General features: G+C 39.7%; 1 protein-coding gene across 5 annotated transcripts in view; it reads left to right on the forward strand.

Moving 5' to 3' along the window:
* The window catches only part of Tmem232 (transmembrane protein 232), a 251,427-nt gene that overhangs the window by 140,203 nt on the left and 92,013 nt on the right, over positions 1-19,211 (forward strand). For all 5 annotated transcript variants that reach the window (XM_021149603.2, XM_085832954.1, XM_085832955.1 and 2 more), the window contains one exon: positions 8,235-8,464. In XM_021149603.2, coding sequence (XP_021005262.1) covers positions 8,235-8,464 — 230 coding nt within the window. The remainder of the gene's footprint in view (positions 1-8,234; positions 8,465-19,211) is intronic.

Consider the following 19,211-nt stretch of genomic DNA (forward strand, 5'->3'; position numbering starts at 1 on the left):
GGTTCCTGCCTCTAGGTTCCTGCCCTGTTTGAGTTCTCGCCGAATTTCCTTCGATCATGAAGAGTGATGTGGAAGTGTAAGCAAAACAAACCCTTTCCTCCACAAGTTGCTTTTGGTCTCAATGTTTTATCACAGCAATAGTAACCCTAAGACAGTGAGATACCTGGCCCTCTGTGTGGGTGGTGGGATATCTGGTCCTCTGTGTGGGTGGTGGGATAGCTGGCCCTCTGTGTGGGTGGTAGGATAGCTGGTCCTCTGTGTGGGTGGTGGGATAGCTGGCCCTCTGTGTGGGTGGTGGGATATCTGGTCCTCTGTGTGGGTGGTGGGATAGTTGGTCCTCTGTGTGGGTGGTGGGATAGCTGGTCCTCTGTGTGGATGATGGGATAGCTGGCCCTCTGTGTGGATGGTGGGATATCTGGTCCTCTGTGTGGGTGGTAGGATAGCTGGCCCTCTGTGTGGGTGGTGGGATAGCTGGCCCTCTGTGTGGGTGGTAGGATAGCTGGTCCTCTGTGTGGGTGGTGGGATAGCTGGCCCTCTGTGTGGGTGGTGGGATATCTGGTCCTCTGTGTGGGTGGTGGGATAGTTGGTCCTCTGTGTGGGTGGTGGGATAGCTGGTCCTCTGTGAGGCTGATGGGACAGCTGGTCCTCTGTGTGGAATAAATAGCAGTTTTCTTTTTAATACAAAGATGGTTATTTTTTCCACCTCTTTGCCATTTGGATTTCCTTCACTTGTGAATTGGTAATTCAAAAGCATTTTCCCCTCAAATTGTCTATGTACTGTTCAGCTATCTTTACAAACCCATAAACTTCTTTCCAAATGGCTACCAAACACTATTTCTTATTACCACTAGTGTTTCAATTATCCCTCTGTGATCTCCTTGTACCTGTAGGCATTGTGTTTTTTTGTTTTTTTTCTCCTTCTCTCCTTCCTCTTCTTCCCCTTCCTCTTCTCCCTCCTCCTGTTCCTCTTCTTGTTTAGCACTTTCTTACTTTCTAGTATTAAACAATGATGTACTGTATGGTTTTAATTTTTCATCCATTGTACTTTCTGACACTCTGTCTAGCCTCATTTTTTTTTATTGAAATAGAAACAAAGTAAAGATACACAGATTAAAAATGTTTAGCTCTGACACACCAAATATGAACACCTAAGAAGTTACTGTTTGATGAAATACTTAAAAGATTAAGGCTTCAAGCCGGGCGTGGTGGCGCACGCCTTTAATCCCAGCACTCGGGAGGCAGAGGCAGGCGGATTTCTGAGTTCGAGGCCAGCCTGGTCTACAAAGTGAGCTCCAGGACAGCCAGAGCTATAAAGAGAAACCCTGTCTCGAAAAAAAAAAACCAAAAAAAAAAAAAAAAAAAAAAGATTAAGGCTTCATTCATTTATCCCTCCTAATCACAGTTCTCTCCTTAAAATAAGGCATCTACCCCAATCTCTAGGTCTTGTTAATGTGAGCAGATTCATATATCACACAATTAGCATTTTTCTGTGTCAGCTAACATATGTCCCAGATTCATCAACATTCCGTGTAGCAGTTTAGATTGCGGCTCAGCACTTCATCCCACTAACTTATAATTTATCTATCATATTGCTTGTCGGCAGAGATGCAGGGTGCTTCCCGTGTCAGATTATCCTACCATAAGTGGCCCCTCCCGTACACATCATTTGGCGCGCAATCTCTCGTCTCATGTGACTAAAACAGCTGATGCCTATTTGACTTTCCTTTTTAAAATTTCCACGGAAGGCATTAAATATCATCATGGCATTTTCAAAATGTGTTTTCAGAGGTGCTTCCCCCTGCTGACGTCTCTGCCCCCTTCCTCAGGGACCCCTGCTTGTAACTTGACCTCCAGTCTCCTTTCTGCTTTGGGGGTCACATCATTCATTTTTCCCTGTTTCTTCCTTGGCACCTAGCTTTATCTTCTTTTGGTTTCCTTTCTAGTTTCATAGGCTGCACACACACTTACACCCCTCTATATCTATAGATACAAGCTAGGATCTGCATGTGAGAGAGAAACTGTAGTTTCTTATCTTTCTGAATTTGGGTCACTTCATTTAATATTACCCTTTCCAGATCCACCTATTTCCCACCTCCCCCCCAAATTTCATAATTCTGATTTTCTTTTATAGAAATGCTGATATTTGAATAGTGTTTTTGTTATGCAGAAACTGAAATTTTACATTGATTGTCAAGAACTGGGTTCAGAAGAATGAAATGATACAGTCCTAAGAAAGATGACCCGGCAGTAGATAATGCAAAACGTATCCCCACATGCATGACAGCTTGGGCTGCTTCCCCTCCGCTATGGGTTGAGATATGAATTGTAAGTGTGCGTCTGCGTCTGGACATGCCTGATCGATGCACATCTGCACACGGCGTGGTTCCGTGACAGCGAGCTTTGTAGGTTTCCGTTTATCTCAGGTTTAATTTTTCAGTCTAATTTAAAAATGGTGTCTTAGTTCCCTCAATAAGAATACTGTGATGAAGGCAACTTAGGGATGAAAGGTTTTAGCTCATGATTTCTCGTGATAGCCTATCACAGGAGGGAAGGCCAGAAGATGTGAGCTAGAGAGAACTGGTCACATGATGTCAAAAAGCAGAGAGTAATACACTGATGAATGCACACTGGTATTCAGACCCCCTTTCCTTCTTGTATAGTCCACATCCCAAATACAGAGACCGGTGCTACCCACTTTCAGGCTGGGCCTTTAACCTCGGTGAGTACAATCAAGACAACCCCCTACAGACATGCCTACAGCCCAATGGAATCTAGACAATCCCTCTCCAACAGCTTTATAAAACACAGGTAGTCATATGGGTTGAACTATTTACACTGCCACAAATAAGATGTTTTTTCTTGCCTCATTCTCATGTCTGTGGTCACAAAAGGCTTTTCATGGTACTTGATAGTATAGATGGTACAGGATCCAGCAGAAATAATCTCTAAGCTAAGTTCTTAAAATTCCCACACTTACTACTCAGCCAACTAAAGTAGCTGGCTGAGGACCTCTGAGTTTTGCTGGTAGCCCCAGCTCCTGGCTCCCTATGCTCCTGGTATCGCTATGTGGAATTTGGGTTTCTTGAATCCCAGAGCCAATGAATGGACTTACCCCTCTGTGCCACCTTCTCAGTTAAGCACACACATATCTGGTTATATTTTTATACACTTTCTTCCTTAATACAGTTAATACACTCATAGCAAGACAGATAACCAAATGTCACATACACAAGTGAGACAAGCCCAAATCAGGTTCTAGAAAATGAACACATTTCACTCACAGGTTAGTATGCTGAGTGAAGCACATTTAATGAAGATTTTTAAAAATTTAATACTTGAATTCATCTTCAATGCTAATAAATCCACTGCTAACTATACTAGGTACTACCATACAGTATTATGTATATTTTTAATCTATAATAACATTCTGCCATCAGTAATCTTGTTATATCTATTCATGATATTGAATGCTTTCAAAGGTTTGAGGAGAGGTGAAATATCTAACAAGAATATTTGAGATGAAAAATCAATTCTCAATAGATTCCTAAACACGAGTCCTTTTGTGCACCGAAGTGAATATAAACCCAATATAAAGAAAGTGCTGTCAGAGCGGCCTAATAGGCAAATGCTAATTAATGTGTCCCGTTTGAAATGTTTCCAGAAAGGCCTGTATTGCTGGGGGGTGGGGAGGGGGAATAGGTTAAGTGCTGGCGAGTCAGCAGCTTATGTTGACACATGCAGGAGAAGCCATCATGTCTAAAGGCTTCTGCCGTCTGCTACATAACCTGGAACATCAGAGAGAAATATGCATAGTGCCAGTGAATGTGGGACTTTATTCAGGGTGTCTTCAGATATAACCCCTTGTGGTTATAATTCAGTGGCAAGATTGTTAAAAATAAAATAGTTTTTATACTTCGTGATGTCTCCACAGTCCGAGTGCTGCCTGTTGGGCAGAAGGGACAGCCTCTAATTGCCTGCCTGTCTCCTCCTTCATGCCTGACTTGTATTTGGCATAAATGGAAAAGCTGGACGTGGAAGGGTAGATGTGTCTTTGGAGACATTCTTCTTAGAATCTTAGCAACCTAGTGCTGACGTCACAGCACCATGTTTAAGGCAGTGCGCATGCTCATAGAGCCTGGATTGCGCATGGGCACAACAAAATACTAAGCATCTCACCCACTTCTTGCATTAAGCTCCATAGCCCTCCTAGCATAGTGGCCAATGTGGCTGAGGGTGAAATCAATCGCAGGTGGTGTCATGCCCTGTCAGTGAACATGACTCAAAGGTTCTGCTGTTTGTACTATATCACATTTTTTTTCCCCTGAAAGTCAATGTAAAGGAGGGGCTGCATCAAAGAGATTCGAGGTCAGAAAGAGCCAGAAAACACGGTCGTTCAACTTTCATGGTTAACATTTACAAGATCCCTTGAACGAGATGTTACCTCTTCAACTCAGCGGTAGGGAATAACGTACAGAGAGACTGAATAACTTGCAGAAAACCACCTAACTTGTGAGTGGGAAACATAATGTTCTCATTCAGCCCTTTCTTTAACCCTGCTCACCAATCCATCTAAAACTTTAATGTTCCTACAAGGGTAGGGCCATTCTGCATTTGTAGCACGGTCCAAGGTGATGAAAAAAAGACGATGCCCTCATGACCAGACTTCTAATGACAAAGAATTACTCTCGCTCCGTTCCTTTGTGTGATTAGGATTCCCATGGAAAGTAACCAGCATCAAACTTGGAAAAACGTTTTGCAAATCAAGGAAAATTTCAGCTCTAATATTACATAAGGAAATGTAGAGCCATCTCACATTGCTAGTCATCTGAGTTAGCTCAGATTTTGTGGTGTTTTCTGCATTCTCTTAATTATTGATTCAAAATTTGGGACTCTGGAGAGCCCCCCTTTTGAATTGCTACTAGAGTTCCTGGGAGACTTTCTACTTTGATGATTTATCATCTTCCTACCACCCTGCACTAATGCTAGATTCACCATCTTTATCTGCACTACAGAATCAAAGGGCAGACATCTGTTCCTGCCTGTGGCAAGGATATGTATGTAGGAGTTTATCCTCAGGAATTCTACTCTTCCAGTTTCAATTCCAAGTTACATTGACTCTAAAAGTTTGTCTCCCCCCCGAAACAAAACTATTAATAATCCAATAGTAAACATAACCCTGACTCATTGAAGCCCACAGAGACATCACTGAAAGACAGGGACATTCAGTGAAAATGTAAATAATTACAGAGTGCTTAAAGGTGAGGATTAAGACACGCCCCACAGGCAAGATAACAGTGAGAATAAGCAGGAGTCGAGTTTAAGAGATGGTTAGTAATACTTTGGTAAACATATGGATAAGAACTAAAGGCTTAAGTTTGTGTGTAGGTGGCATTTACGTGTCTGAGGTGCAGCTTGTTAGAAGGACGCTGAGTATAGACCCTGACTATGGAATTATAAGCATTGTCTCGTTTGGGGACCAAATTGGCTTTGAGAAGCCAAAGGCTGGGCCAGGTATTTCTAGTCTGGGTGTAGGAGCAGGTTCTAGGCAGCCATGAAAGGAGCTGAGGTCTGTTAAGTTTTGCACCGTCTACCAGAACAATATTTCACATGATTTCACTTAACCCTAGGCAGAACAAAACTCCACTAAACAGGCCCTGAAAGGTTATATTCCCTGCTAACATGGAAAAGCAAAATCTAATTTCAGTTATTCAAGCTTCAGAAGCTATATTCTTTCCTGGGAATTTCCAGGAAGAGTAATACAGAAAGATTGCTTAAAAAGTTTTAATTCCGTTTTTTTTGTCTGTTTTTGAGATTTTAATTTAATTTTGCAATATTTCTTCATGCCCTTTCCTTCCTCCATCTCTCCTATATACCTCTTTTCACTCTCCTTCAAATATACAGCCCCTTTATTTAATAATTGTTTTTTTATGCATATGTATTCCTAAATACAGCCTTCTCTCTGGATAATGCCACTCATATATATGATTTCAGACCTGACCATTTGATACTGAATAAGCAATTGGTGTGCTTTCCCTGGGGGAGGCGATTTCTGCCCATCTCAGCATTCCTTAGCTGTCTGTAGCTCTTTGTATAGGGTTGAGGCCTCATCTGCTCTGGCGTGTCTGTTGCTGTTGCCCTTGTTCAGCTCATGTTTATGGATATAGCGTCTACTACTAGTAGGAGACACAATGTCACAGCGTACTTCCTGATCCCCTGGCTCTCATTTATAATCATTCCACCCCAACTTCTGCCATGTTCCCTGAGCCTTAGGTGTGGAAGTGCTTTGCAGATGTATCTGCTGGGGCTGGGCCCCACAACACTGTGTTCTGATTGGTTGTGGTCTCCTCTGGAGGGTCCCATCTGCTGCAAAAAGAAATTTTTGTGATGATGGTTAAAGACTACACTTATGTGTTTATAAAAACAAATGATTAGGATGTGGTTAGAGATAAGTAAAGAGGTGTTGTAGGTTCTCCTGCAAGAGCCATGTCTGTACTATCAACGAGGAATCGGGTAGGACTCTGGGACCCAGCTTTCTGTTGTTGTTGATTATCCAGCTTTAAATCCATGGTGGTTACATAGAATACAAGGTTTACAGGTTTATTTTAATTTTCGTGTATCTGTTGAGACTTGCTTTGTGTCTGACTATGTGGTCAATTTTGGAGAAAGTTCCATGAGATGCTGAGAAGGAAGCACGTTCTGTTGTGTTTGGGTGAAATGTTCCGTAAATACCTGTTAGGTCCATTTGACTTATGAAGTTATTAACTCCAGCATTTCTCTTTAGTTTTTGTCTAGATGACTTGTCTATTGGTGAGAGTGGGGTATTGAGGTCACCCACTATCCGTGTGTGAGGGTCAATATGTGATTTGAACTGTAGTAGTGTTGCTTTTATGAACTTGGGTGCCCTTGTGTTTGGTGCATAAATGTTTAAAATTGCCATGTTTCCTAGGTGGATTTTTTTCTTTGATGAGTATATGTTGAGCTTTCCTATCTTTTCAGATTATTTTTTTGTTTGAAATCTATTTGGTCAGACCTTAGAGTGGTTGTGCTGGCTTGCTTCTTGGGGTCACTGGCTTGAAAGGTCTTTCCCTCCCTTACTCTAGGATGATGCTTATTCTTGATGGTAACGCGTATTTTCTTGGATGCAGCCAAGTGGCTCCTGTTTTTTGTATCCATTATTATTCTGTGTCTTTTTTCTTGGTGGAATTGAGAAGATCAATGTGTGCTGCACACCCACAGGTGTGCTTGTGGAGGTCAGAGGACAGCTTGGAGGCACCCACTCTCTCCTCCTCTGTGTGGGTCTCCAGAAAACCAAGTCAAACCAAAGAAAACAAGCCTGGGAATATTTCAGAAGTCAGTCGTGGACGCTATGAAACATATATCAGAGATTGCGAACAGTCTCTCACTTTGCATAGAATTTGCTGAAATGTTTCAGATATTTTGTACTCTTTGTCACGGCTTTGGCGTATGCCATTTAATTAGAATCTACATGCTTTGAAATATAATATGGTACCCGATTAATATACATAGTTTTCATGTTTTATGAAATGTGGCATTAAAGTAAAATAAAAAACCCAATGAATGAAAATTCTAAAACATTTTCAACTGCAGCTAAATACAAAACCATTGTTTCTACATTCCCTTCGATTTAAAAATCCATTTTATAGAAATGCTATCTTCCCTTTAATGGGGTTTTAAGCTATAAGCAGAGTAAAGAATATAATGAAGTGTACAGTATTTCAAGTGCTTGTAACTGTTGATGAAACTTCTGTATGTCAAGTGAATTATATTTAAAATGTGAATTTTATCATCACATTAAAAATTACCTAACTGTGAACTAATACATAATTGCTCTTTTTGCTGAGTATTGCTCTTTTTTTTTTAATTGGGGGAGGTTATCACAAAGGTTAGTTTTACAACATTTTTTATTACAGTTATTTATGTTCATGTGTGCTGCACACACTCAGGTGTGCTTGTGGAGGTCAGAGGACAGCTTGTAGACATCATTTCCCCCTCCTCTACGTGGGTTCTATGGATGAAACTCAGACAATGGTGTTTGTAGCAAGAGCCTTAACCCAGTGAGTTCATGGTTACTCTTGTTTAATAGAAAGAAGGCACTGTTAGTCAAAGAAAACATACACACTATCATTTATTACCTAACTTAGATTTTTCTTTCATTCGACCATATTCCAACCGCTTGTTGTTTTTTTTGTTTTTGTTTTTGTTTGTCCCAACAGGCTGAATTAAATGACCCATCTGACCCTTTCTGCACAAAGGCCACACCAAACTCAGAAGAAGTTTTCTCCAAGTACATCGGGTGGAGAATCGCCACTACTCTCTCCAGACTCTTTTTCCCCTCTCTCCATGTTGCCCCTCCAAAGACGCCAGTGGAAGTAGATCTGCCAAGAAAACATACCATCAGAGAATGCCAGCCTGCAAAAAAGAGAGTTCTGCGCTTCATCTTAAAGTAAGTGAACCCGGGTTTCATTGCTCTGCGGGGTGACAGTTCACAAGTACAGACAGTAGAATAGGGGTGGTTCACTTAACTCAGTTTCCCCCTTTCGCTTCCTAAATGTTTTATGCGGAGGAGGCTCCTCTTCAGAAAGCAGCAGCCTTCTCAGGAATGATCTTTACATGTTTAGAATAGAATCGGCACATAACGCAATCAATGTTAAGGTGATTCTTGCGTAGGAATACAAGTTAAAAAAAAAAAAAAAGAACTATATAGACCTGATGTTTAAACATTTAAGACTTAGTTTTTAGATCTGTTTGTATATATACATACATATTTAATGTGTATTAAATTCATGTATCCAATACAATGTATTCGTGTATTCAGTAATAATTTGGTAAATTGCAAGTATGAGGATAATATATTTTATGTCTTGAGCACTTGTGAATGTCTTTAAGTCTACTTCTAATTTTACTTTAGAACAAGTTTACTCTAAATTTACTCCTTACGAAAATGTAGACTTGGGAGAGATTGATGTAGGTGAATAATTTTCAATATGTATTGACTTATCTTCAATGATCTCTTCAGGGTCTTAAGATGTTTATTACCAATGTACTTAATATTTCCCCTATTTCTACTCTTCTGATATACTACAGAAAATGAAGATCTCATTGTGGATCTCTGCTCTGGGTCTGATTTGCATTGTTGAATATCTTGTAAAGCTTTATTCTAGACAGGAAGAGTTTATTTATTTTTCAACCAAGCTCATTTAAGGAATACGTCATATTATATATTTTTTGCTATTAATTTTGACAAACACCATGGAGGACTCATGTGTATTAATATTTTTAACAATTCATTTTTTGAAGTCTTAACCCTTCGTTGAGCAAGATATTTACCAAAGACTTATCTAATCGTTAGACTGTACTTCCAACTGGCGTTTACATTTGCTGTTTCCTCTCCGTCGTTCAGAAGTGATGGCTGGGTGCCTTGGTTTTGGGTCATTTTCCTGTATGATATTAGCCTTCTACTTATGGTTTGATCTGAGCAGAGTGGGGAAGTCTAGCAGGTGTAGCTCGCTGCTGATAATGTATCTATGAATTTGGATTTATTACGCCTTTTATTCACATTGCTGAAAATGACTTTTCATAAATATCTTTATTACTTGACTATAGTATTTCTGAGTTTTAAAATGTCTACCAAATATTTAAAGAACACTGTTTTGCCTTCCCAAACGAGAGGCAACTGGATGCACATATGTTCATGGATTGCAAATGGCTGCCTTTTATCTTCTTTAGTAATATTTGAACTTATATGTATTTTTCTTGATAGGTTTACTGCTCAATACTCTGTCTTGTTTTCAATATAAACTTTTCTTTGTATTTAGCATCTCACAGTTGTTCCTTATGTGTGTTCCAGGATGCGACGTTGGGTAGATTAATTGGCAGAGACTCTTAGTAAATTCTCTTCAGAGATTTATTTTCTAGATACACAATTTAATCAAGTACAAAAGATTTAGTTTTCTTTCTTGTTTCTTTTGCTTTTGCCTTTTCTTTCCCTTAGGTGTCTGTCATTTCAGTCTCTCTCTGAACATAGATTAGCATCCTGGGTGTGGGCCCCTCTTTCTCCCTGTCTTTACTCAGAATTGCCCTGTGTTTATCTGTCACTTATGACACTGGCTTTTGGACTACTTTTTCATACTCTTTGGTTGTATTTGTGAAAATCTGTTTGGCCTGTTTATTTTAGAACAGTTACAGCAGTGTTGATGGGATAGAAAAGGACCTGCTGTGCAAGCAGTAAGCAACAGTAAAGGTATCTGTCTGGCTATCTACCTACCTACCTATCTATCTACCTACCTACCTACCTATGTATCTATGTTTCTATGTATGTATGTATGTATGTATGTACGTACATATCTATATATCTATCATCTACTGTTTATCTATCACCTATCTATCATCTACTATCTACTTCTATATCTATTCATTCACCATCTACCATCTATCTATATATCACTACTATCTATCCATCCATGCATGCATCCATCATCTACTATCTATCCATCCATGCATGCATCCATCATCTACTATCTATCTCTATCCACCCATCCATCCATCTACCATCTACTATCTATCTGTCATCTATCATCTGCTATCGGTTTATCATGTCCTATCTATCTATCTATCTATCTATCTATCTATCTATCTATCTATCTACCACCTAGCTCCATTTATCTATTTATCCATCATCTACTATCTATCTTATACCGTCTACTTATCATCTACTATCTGTTTATTTATCTATCCATCCATCATCTATCTGTTTTTCTATCTAACAGAATAGCTATTAAGTAGTAAACTGTCACACAAAGCAAAATGCACTATAAAGGACAACAGATGAGAAAGATCTAGATGTTGTAAGCACACATATATTCAATATTAGACTTTCTAAACATATGAAGCAAATATTGATGAACCGGATGACAGGAAGAGACAGAAACACAATGATAAGACATAGTTCAATATCCAACATTCAGTAATAGACAGAAGTATCCAGGAGGTCAACATGAATAAATTGGGTTTGAGTAATACTAGATCAAATACATCCCACAGGTACATAAATACCCCTGCACCCAACCATAGTAGAATTTAGTAATTTATTTTTAATTGTCATGGAGCCTTTTTTGAGTTAATAATATGCCACAATTTTTTAAAAAAATCTAAGAAGAATAAGAAAATATCAAGTTTTTTTTTTCTCCAACTAACATAATGAATCTAGAAGTCAAGGTACAAATATTAGAGATTTTATAAAAGTTTGGGAATTAAAACACTTTTGAGTAACAGTTGAGCCAAAATATAAATCAAAAGGTGATTAGCACTTAGTTAAAAATAAAATCAAATTATAACCCATTAAAAGTTATAGACAGAGCTGGGGGAAGGGAAGGGCTTTTCTTCAGGGCCTGACAGTGAGTTAAGAGCTGCTAAGTTCCTCTGCTGCTTCAGTTCTAGAGCACTCTGACTTCAGTGTGGAAATCTGAACATGGGCCTGCAAGGGCGAATTGGGAGCTTCCATGCTGAAGAGCCATCTGCTGTGGATAATTTTTTAATGAACGAACGTTTACCCTCTTATTTTTAGTATAAAAACTGAAGACCGAATTGTTGTTTGGGCTTAAAGTTACTCAAAATTGTTGTCTCTTATACACTTTTCAGCACACATCTTTATTTAAGTGATTTATAGAATTCCTTTCTCGGGTAATTTTTCAAAAGGAAATTATCACTTTGGTTCTCTGTGTTAGGCTGGGGGGAGGGTGCTTCTAAGTTAGTGGAACATGTCATTGGATGCATGCTATGTTTGCCCCTTGGCATTTTTTTTAAATGGAAAAATATCATTATGACTCTTTGCTGATTCATAAAAACTGCAGATGGAAACCAAAATATATTATCTTTCCGTTTCAAAGCACAGCATTCTCCATTTTCTCTCCTTGTCAATAAAAGCATCTTAAGTGTAACTTAAGGCTGAAAATTTATAGCCCCCAAAAGTAAGTTAAAAAAAAGAAACTTTCATTTCTAAATTCATTTGTGTCCGAGGTTCTAAAGTCCACATTTTCTGTTTTCCACTGGACACTAGCACCGTCCAGTAGAGAATCCTCGAGTTAAGCATTCCCTTAGGTGTACTTTCCTCCAGCAAAGACACTGAGACTTAGAAACGTGATTAGTCCAGAGACCACATTGGTATCTATGGTCTGTAGTGGTGCTGGCTGCTGTGGGTAGGAAAGCTCCTTTTGCAGTGGTATTTATAATTGCAGATTCATAACTGAGAATGAGAGACATTGAAGGCTTCCGTGATGCTCTCTTCCCTCTACTCTCCACATAAAAGAAACAGTCCAGACAGGAAGCTACTGAAGAGAGTCCTTAAACACTGTGATAAAGATGCTGAAGCCCAGCTCCTCACAGTCAATGGCTTCTGGCGGGAGAGGGGGAAGGACTTGGGTTTCTTTAAGGGACTTTAACTGGGAGTTTGGCCACTCTCCAGTGAGTATATGGGCAACACCAATGGGACTTGATAGGCTGCTACTTTGTTTAGGGGGAATGCAAGTGTGGGAGGGTAAACCTGGGAGGAATGGGAAGTGAGTGTGACCAGGGTGCATTGTATAAAATTCCTAAATAATCAATAAAAAATATATTATGTTGGGGAAAAATGTGATTTGCATAAGGGTTCACAGCTGTTTGCTCTGGAGTCTGGATTTAAAGAAAAGATGTTCTGACCCGGATCCACCTGCTCTTTTTCTTCTCCTTCCAGCAGATGCCGTTTGAATTAGAGGCATGAGCAAGTGTTAGCTTGTCTTCAACCCACAACAAACAAAACCCTTCCTTAAGTTTCTTTTCAGTTTCTGCCTTTTGACTTTGAAAACATGGCATCAATCAGAATCTTTAGTAAGCTCTGAACATCTCCAGGTCATTAACAGGGAATTTATGCCAAGCAAGAAGCATTTTCTAATTACCACAATTCTTGCAATTCCAGTGAGAAATCTGGTACATGGATAGTGAGTTTAAAAAGAGAGTCCCAAGGACTGAATTGGTGTGTTAATATCTTCTGGGCTTCACCCTACTTTTAGGATCTAAACAAATTGCGCAAACAAATCTGCCTGTTTCTGATCCATACAGGGGACCAAGGCACAGGACATATTCTGTTTGACTTTTGACATTTTATTTTGACTTTTGGTAATAATTGCATGTACCAAATATGATGGCCAGACCAAGGCAGACCAAGACATGTTTCTCTCGTCATACCTTCATGCTTGGAGCGTCTCTTTTTAGTGTTCATAAGCTATCACAGGTGGTGATGAACTGAGCCATCCCCTTGAGCTGTTCCTTCTCTCCAAGTGTGCTTGGGTATCCACGATGCAACTGCTCCTACCTCTATGTCCCATCACTGTAACTCATCTTCATTCTTTATTCAGATAAAAGAAAGTCGGTTTATCTTAATGTCACCTGTTGCACCCATTTTCTTAAGAAGCTTATTCTTCACAGTAAATAATCTTCTACTCTCCAGAGACCACATTTTTTTCCTCATCCATTCACATGTCACAATCCGAGTTGGTCCTACGTCTTTGCTAATATGATATTACAGCAAGCAGGTGCACAAAGATGGATCGCTGGCATGCTGAGTTCATATTCGGATTCACATCCAGAAGTGGTAGAGTTAGATCTGAAAACAGCGCGTCTGTTTGTATGTCTTGTAGCACTTCTATATTGTCCTCTGTGGCTATACTGCCTGCATTTCTACCAACAGTGGGAGAGTTCACTTTTCTCCTTATTCTTGTCAGGGTAGCCTCTGTCTTTTTCACCTCAGTCATTCTAATGGAGAAATATGACATCGTATCTGCATTTGGCTCATTTTTTTTCCGATGACTAATGCCTTTATGTGTTTAGAAACCTGTTGTGCATTTGTGTCTCTTCTCTTGTGGAGTGTCTATTCAGATCACCAGCATGTTTTATTTATATTGCTTACTTCTATGTTAAAAAAAGATTTTTTTTTTTAGTCTCTTACATAGTTTTGAACGTTAGTCCATCATCAGTTGAATAGTCTAAAACTACTCTCTGCTCCCGTTTCCTGATTGTGTCTTTTGCCACAGGAAAGCTCAGTTCGATGAGATTCAATGCACCTGATTTCTGTTTGGTTGTCTGTGCTTTTGGGGTCAAATCTAGAAGATCATTGTCAACACCATTTGCCTTGCAGTGTTTTTCTGGTTTTGTTACACTGCCTTCATAGTTTCAGGCATTGCATTATGACTTCTCACCATCTCTTTCTATTTTGAGGAGAAGGGTCACAGTTCAGTCCTGTTAATATGGGCACAGATATTTTTTAAAGCTTTATTGATTATGTGTATGTTTCTGACTCTATGTGTGCACATCACATGTGTGCAAGATCCCAAAGAAGTCAGAAGAGAGCATCAGATTCCCTGGAACTAGAGTTACAGTCAGTTGTGAACCCCCTGATGTGTATGCTGAGAACGATACCCAAGTCCTCAGCAAGAGCAGGAGCTTCTCACAACCAATGAGTCGTTTGCCAGCCTCAGAACTGGGTATCCCTGAAGTGTTAGACAGTACAGCATGCTCTATATACTATGGTTATTTATATATACATACATAACTGTTTTAGTTTGCTTTATGTTGCTGTGATAAAACACCAAACAAAAGCCTCTTTTGGGAAGAAGGGTTTGTACGGTTTGTATGTACATTATCAAGGGTAGTCAAGGAACCCAAAGGAGGAAACTGCCCAAGCCAATGCTGCCTACTGGCTTTCTCAACTTATATAACCCAGGACCACTTGCCTAGGGATAGGAACACCCATAATGGGCTTGTCCCACCATTATCAATCAATCAATCAAGAAAATGCCCCATAGATGTGCTCAGAGCTAATCTGATGAAGGCAATTCCTCAATCGAGGTTCACTTTTTCTGGATAATTCTAGTTTCTGTCAAATTGACAAAAACCTAATGATCATGCATTCTAAGAATTTAATTTATGAATCAGGCAGCAAGTAAGATATTAAGACAATAATAAGATAATTATAATGATATTCTGTTACAATAAGCACTTAAGAAGCTGGAGAGAGAATTCAGTTGTAGCTTTTGCAGAGGACCTGGGTTTGATATCAACACCACATAGTGGTTTACAACCAACCCTAACTCAGTTAACATGCCTGATGCCCTCTTCTGACCTTTGTGGGCACCAGGCATGTGTACACTTGCACATACATATATGTAGACAAACCAGTTATGTAAAAAAGTGATATAAATATTAAAAGTATAATTACTTAGAACTTTAAAACCATTCATGATCACATATAATATCAACTCTACCTTCTGACAGCTTCCTTTTTTAAAATTGATGTTAGTAAACTAGTCAACTTCTTTAAGCCTTAGAAGCTTAACATTAAAAGAACTGTATGATTCCTTAAGATTTATTCCAAAGAGAAGAACATAGGTAAGGTGCCCAGATACGTTAGCTCCTTATTTTCTTGTTCAGTCATTAATAGATTTTCTTAAATACTTATTTTCTTCACAAAGCAGCATTGCACTACCAAGACTGTAATAAAGAGTCAGCAAAAAGCATCTCATGTTTTTGCTTGCTTTTTTTTCCCCTCATGATACAACTTGCTGGGAACCTTCAGAGAAAATACAATGTTACAATGGTTTTGTTTTTATATATTATTATCCTCTTGCTTCTATCTAGTTAAAAACAGTTTATACCCAGTTTCACCATGTCATATGTGCTTGTGTGCACATACTTTACAGTTGTAATAAGTGGGATTCTCTATAGGAACTGGACAACAGACTACCTATATATTATAAAAGGATACTCAAACAGTTTACATTAGAGAGGGATGGGAATGAGTTTACACGAGTAGTTCAATGGGTGTCTGTACCCTGGTGAGGCTGGAAATGCTGACTCCATGGAGCTGACTTCTTCAACCATCTCAGCCTGGCATAGAAAACCTGGAAGATTCATGAAGACTTGCTTGCTCTCCATCCACTGCAGTGCTGAAGAAGCTGGAGGCTGATGCTGTCAGAGGATGGGGGCAGCCACCATAGTGACAGCAGCAGCAGTGGCAGCAGCATGGAGGGAGAGACAGATGCCCTCACAGGAGCCAATGCAGACAAGCAACATGGCTTCGTGCTCAGATGCCTGGGCCATGCATTGAAAGGTGCACACACTCAGATAGACAGTCTTTCCCTCTCAGGTAATCCTTTCTGGAAATGTTTTCACACACCCACTTAGGAGCACTTCTCGTAGTTAATCCCGATCCTATCAAATTAACAGTATTAACCACAGTGGTTGTGCGGAGTAGCTTTATCATGGAAAATTAATATAGAGGTATCCAAAGTCCACACTGCTGATCACAGTTGTTGCCTAGAGAGAAGTCAAGAAGTGGAGTGCTTCTTCAGAGAATGGGTGGCTACTTCTTGTCTCTTATGAGATATCTGAGTGATAAGAAATCAACTATCATTTTAGATCAGTCATGCAAAGTGTTAAAACTTCTGGAGATTTGAAGTACCAATAATCCTTCCATGTACCACTTCCCCTCTCCCCCCTTTAGATGCAGTAATTGGGATCCTGAGTCAGGTCATAATTCTATTTTCATCTTTTTGAAGATACCCCACCCCAAATATCTGGACCATCAATATATGAATGCACTATTTAAAATTTTATTTTATTATTAGTTGTGTGTGTGTGTGTGTGCATATCTGTGGGTATGTGCATATGGGTGCACGTGTCTGTGGAGGCCACAAGAGCGTGCCAAATCCCCTGCAGCTGGAGCTACAGTGCATGTGAGCCACCCAACATGAACGCTGAGACCTTGGGTTATCTGAAAAAGCAGTATGTGCTCTTTTTTTTTTTTTTTTACATTTTATTAGGTATTTTCCTCATTTACATTTCCAATGCTATCCCAAAAGTCCCCCATACCCTCCCACCCACTCCCCTACCCACCCACTCCCACTTTTTGGCCCTGGCGTTCCCCTGTACTGACTGGGGTATATAAAGTTTGCGTGTCCAGTGGGCCTCTCTTTCTAGTGATGGCCAACTAGGCCATCTTTTGATACATATGCAGCTAGAGTCAAGAGCTCCGGGGTACTGGTTATTTCATATTGTTGTTCCACCTATAGGGTTGCAGACCCCTTTAGCTCCTTGGGTACTTTCTCTAGCTCCTCCATTGGGGGCCCTGTGATCCATCCAATAGCTGACTGTGAGCATCCACTTATGTGTTTGCTAGGCCCCGGCCTAGTCTCACAAGAGACAGCTATATCAGGGTCCTATCAGCCAACGCTTGCTAGTGTATGCAATGGTGTCATCGTTTGGAGGCTAATTATGGGATGGATCCCTGGGTATGGCAGTCTCTAGATGGTCCATCCTTTTGTCACAGCTCCAAACTTTGTCTCTGTAACGCCTTCCATGGGTGATTGTTTCCAATTCTAAGAAGGGGCAAAGTGTCCACACTTTGGTCTTCGTTCTTCTTCAGTTTCATGTGTTTTGCAAATTGTATCTTATATCTCGGGTATACTAAGTTTGTGCTCTTAACCATTGAGCCATCTCTCCAGTCTATCAGTGCTCTCTTTTATCTACCTGTCTCACACTGATCTTTTGACTAAGTCCTTATAGCGACCTTCCTCCATGTGAGGTCACAGGCCATTGTGGTTTGGATTATTGACTTGATTAGTTATGTTGAAGATACTGCTGTACACATGTTGGCCATTTGAACGACTTCTTAGAAAAATGCCCCCAGATTGTCTTTGCCAATAATCAAGTCTTCTGTGGATTTTAGTTTTAGTTTTTTTTAAAAAAATGTTTTGTCATTGAATTGTATGAATTACTTACATATTTTAGATATCAACTTTTCTTTTTGCTTTTAAAATTATAGTTGTATTATAACATTTATCCCTCCCCCTTTCTCCTCCAAACCCTGCCATAACTTCTCCCTACTCTCCTTTAAATTCATGACCTCCTTTTCACTGTTACTGCATGCATACATATCTGTCTATACATATATTTTTCTTAGTATAACTTGTTGAGTCCCTATAACGTTATTTGTATGTATATTTTCAGGGCTGGCCTTTGGCACCGGACAGACAATGGGTGTGTTCTTTCCTGGGGGGAAGCATCTTTACTGCTTCTAGCTTTCCTCAGTTTCCTGTGGTTCTTTATGTGAGGTGTTAATTGTCCCACCCCATGGGTTGGCGCTCTATGTTTTGGCTTGCTGTGTAGTTTTGCAGATTGACGCGGTCTCACTTCTTCATTCTGTTGAGACTGAGGTGAGATGAGATTTTGCGGCAGTGTGACCACATCATAACTTCCATTCCCACCTTCCACCACACATGCTTACCTTCCAAACGGTTATCCTTCCGTGCACTCTTCGTTAAGAGTGGAATGATAGGTTGCAGAATTTTAAACACGACACAGGTATTAACCCGATATCAGTGAAATAGAAAGAAATTTTATATTGTGAATACAGATTAACTAGAAGCAAGATGACACCCTTACAGGACAACAAAATTATGCAACAAAAAAATGAAATCTACATGTTTCATACTTTATTTTTCATATCCTCATTGGTCTGCCAAAGAAAAGGGAAGTACTGAGCTTGTTGTAAAATGTTTTCACAGTAGTTTAAAGCTCTTATTACCACTTGATTAGAAGGAAAAGCTTGGCTGTGACATTAATCAAAGTTTTACAATTATTCCTCTTTCAGAGCTCTCAGAAAACACGAAGCAAGCAATTTACAGGTCTTAATCTTTTTCTCTTTTAAATACTTGATAGGGTCAGATATTTGATCTCTGACCATGAACTGAACAATCACCTGTCACCTCTCAGGGTGAATGAGGTCCCAGCTATCCTAGCTTTACCACAGCAGACATTTTCTCCAGATTTGAATGGTAAGTGGAAAACAGAACTCCCAAGAGAAGCTAGATTCCTTCACAGAGCACTATATGCACTATATGTATTGTGAGCTACCACCACACAATCAAGAAAGATAAGGAACCATAGAGTAAAGGAAAAATAAGCCCTAGCCAGGGGGTATGTCTGCTAGCTTCTCAAATAGATTCACATTCGTGTTTCTATCCTATCTTCTCAGTAGGATTCATTCAAAACTATGTGTTAAGATAGCTGAGTTTTCATGCACTTCTTCAATCATCATTTACTGGACACCACATGTATTCTGTCCCATGGGAACTTAAAATCAAGTTTATAAGAGAGGTGTT

Source organism: Mus caroli, unplaced genomic scaffold, assembly GCF_978045245.1.
Source record: "Mus caroli unplaced genomic scaffold, Mus_caroli_1 scaffold_18, whole genome shotgun sequence".
Lineage (NCBI taxonomy): Eukaryota > Metazoa > Chordata > Mammalia > Rodentia > Muridae > Mus > Mus caroli.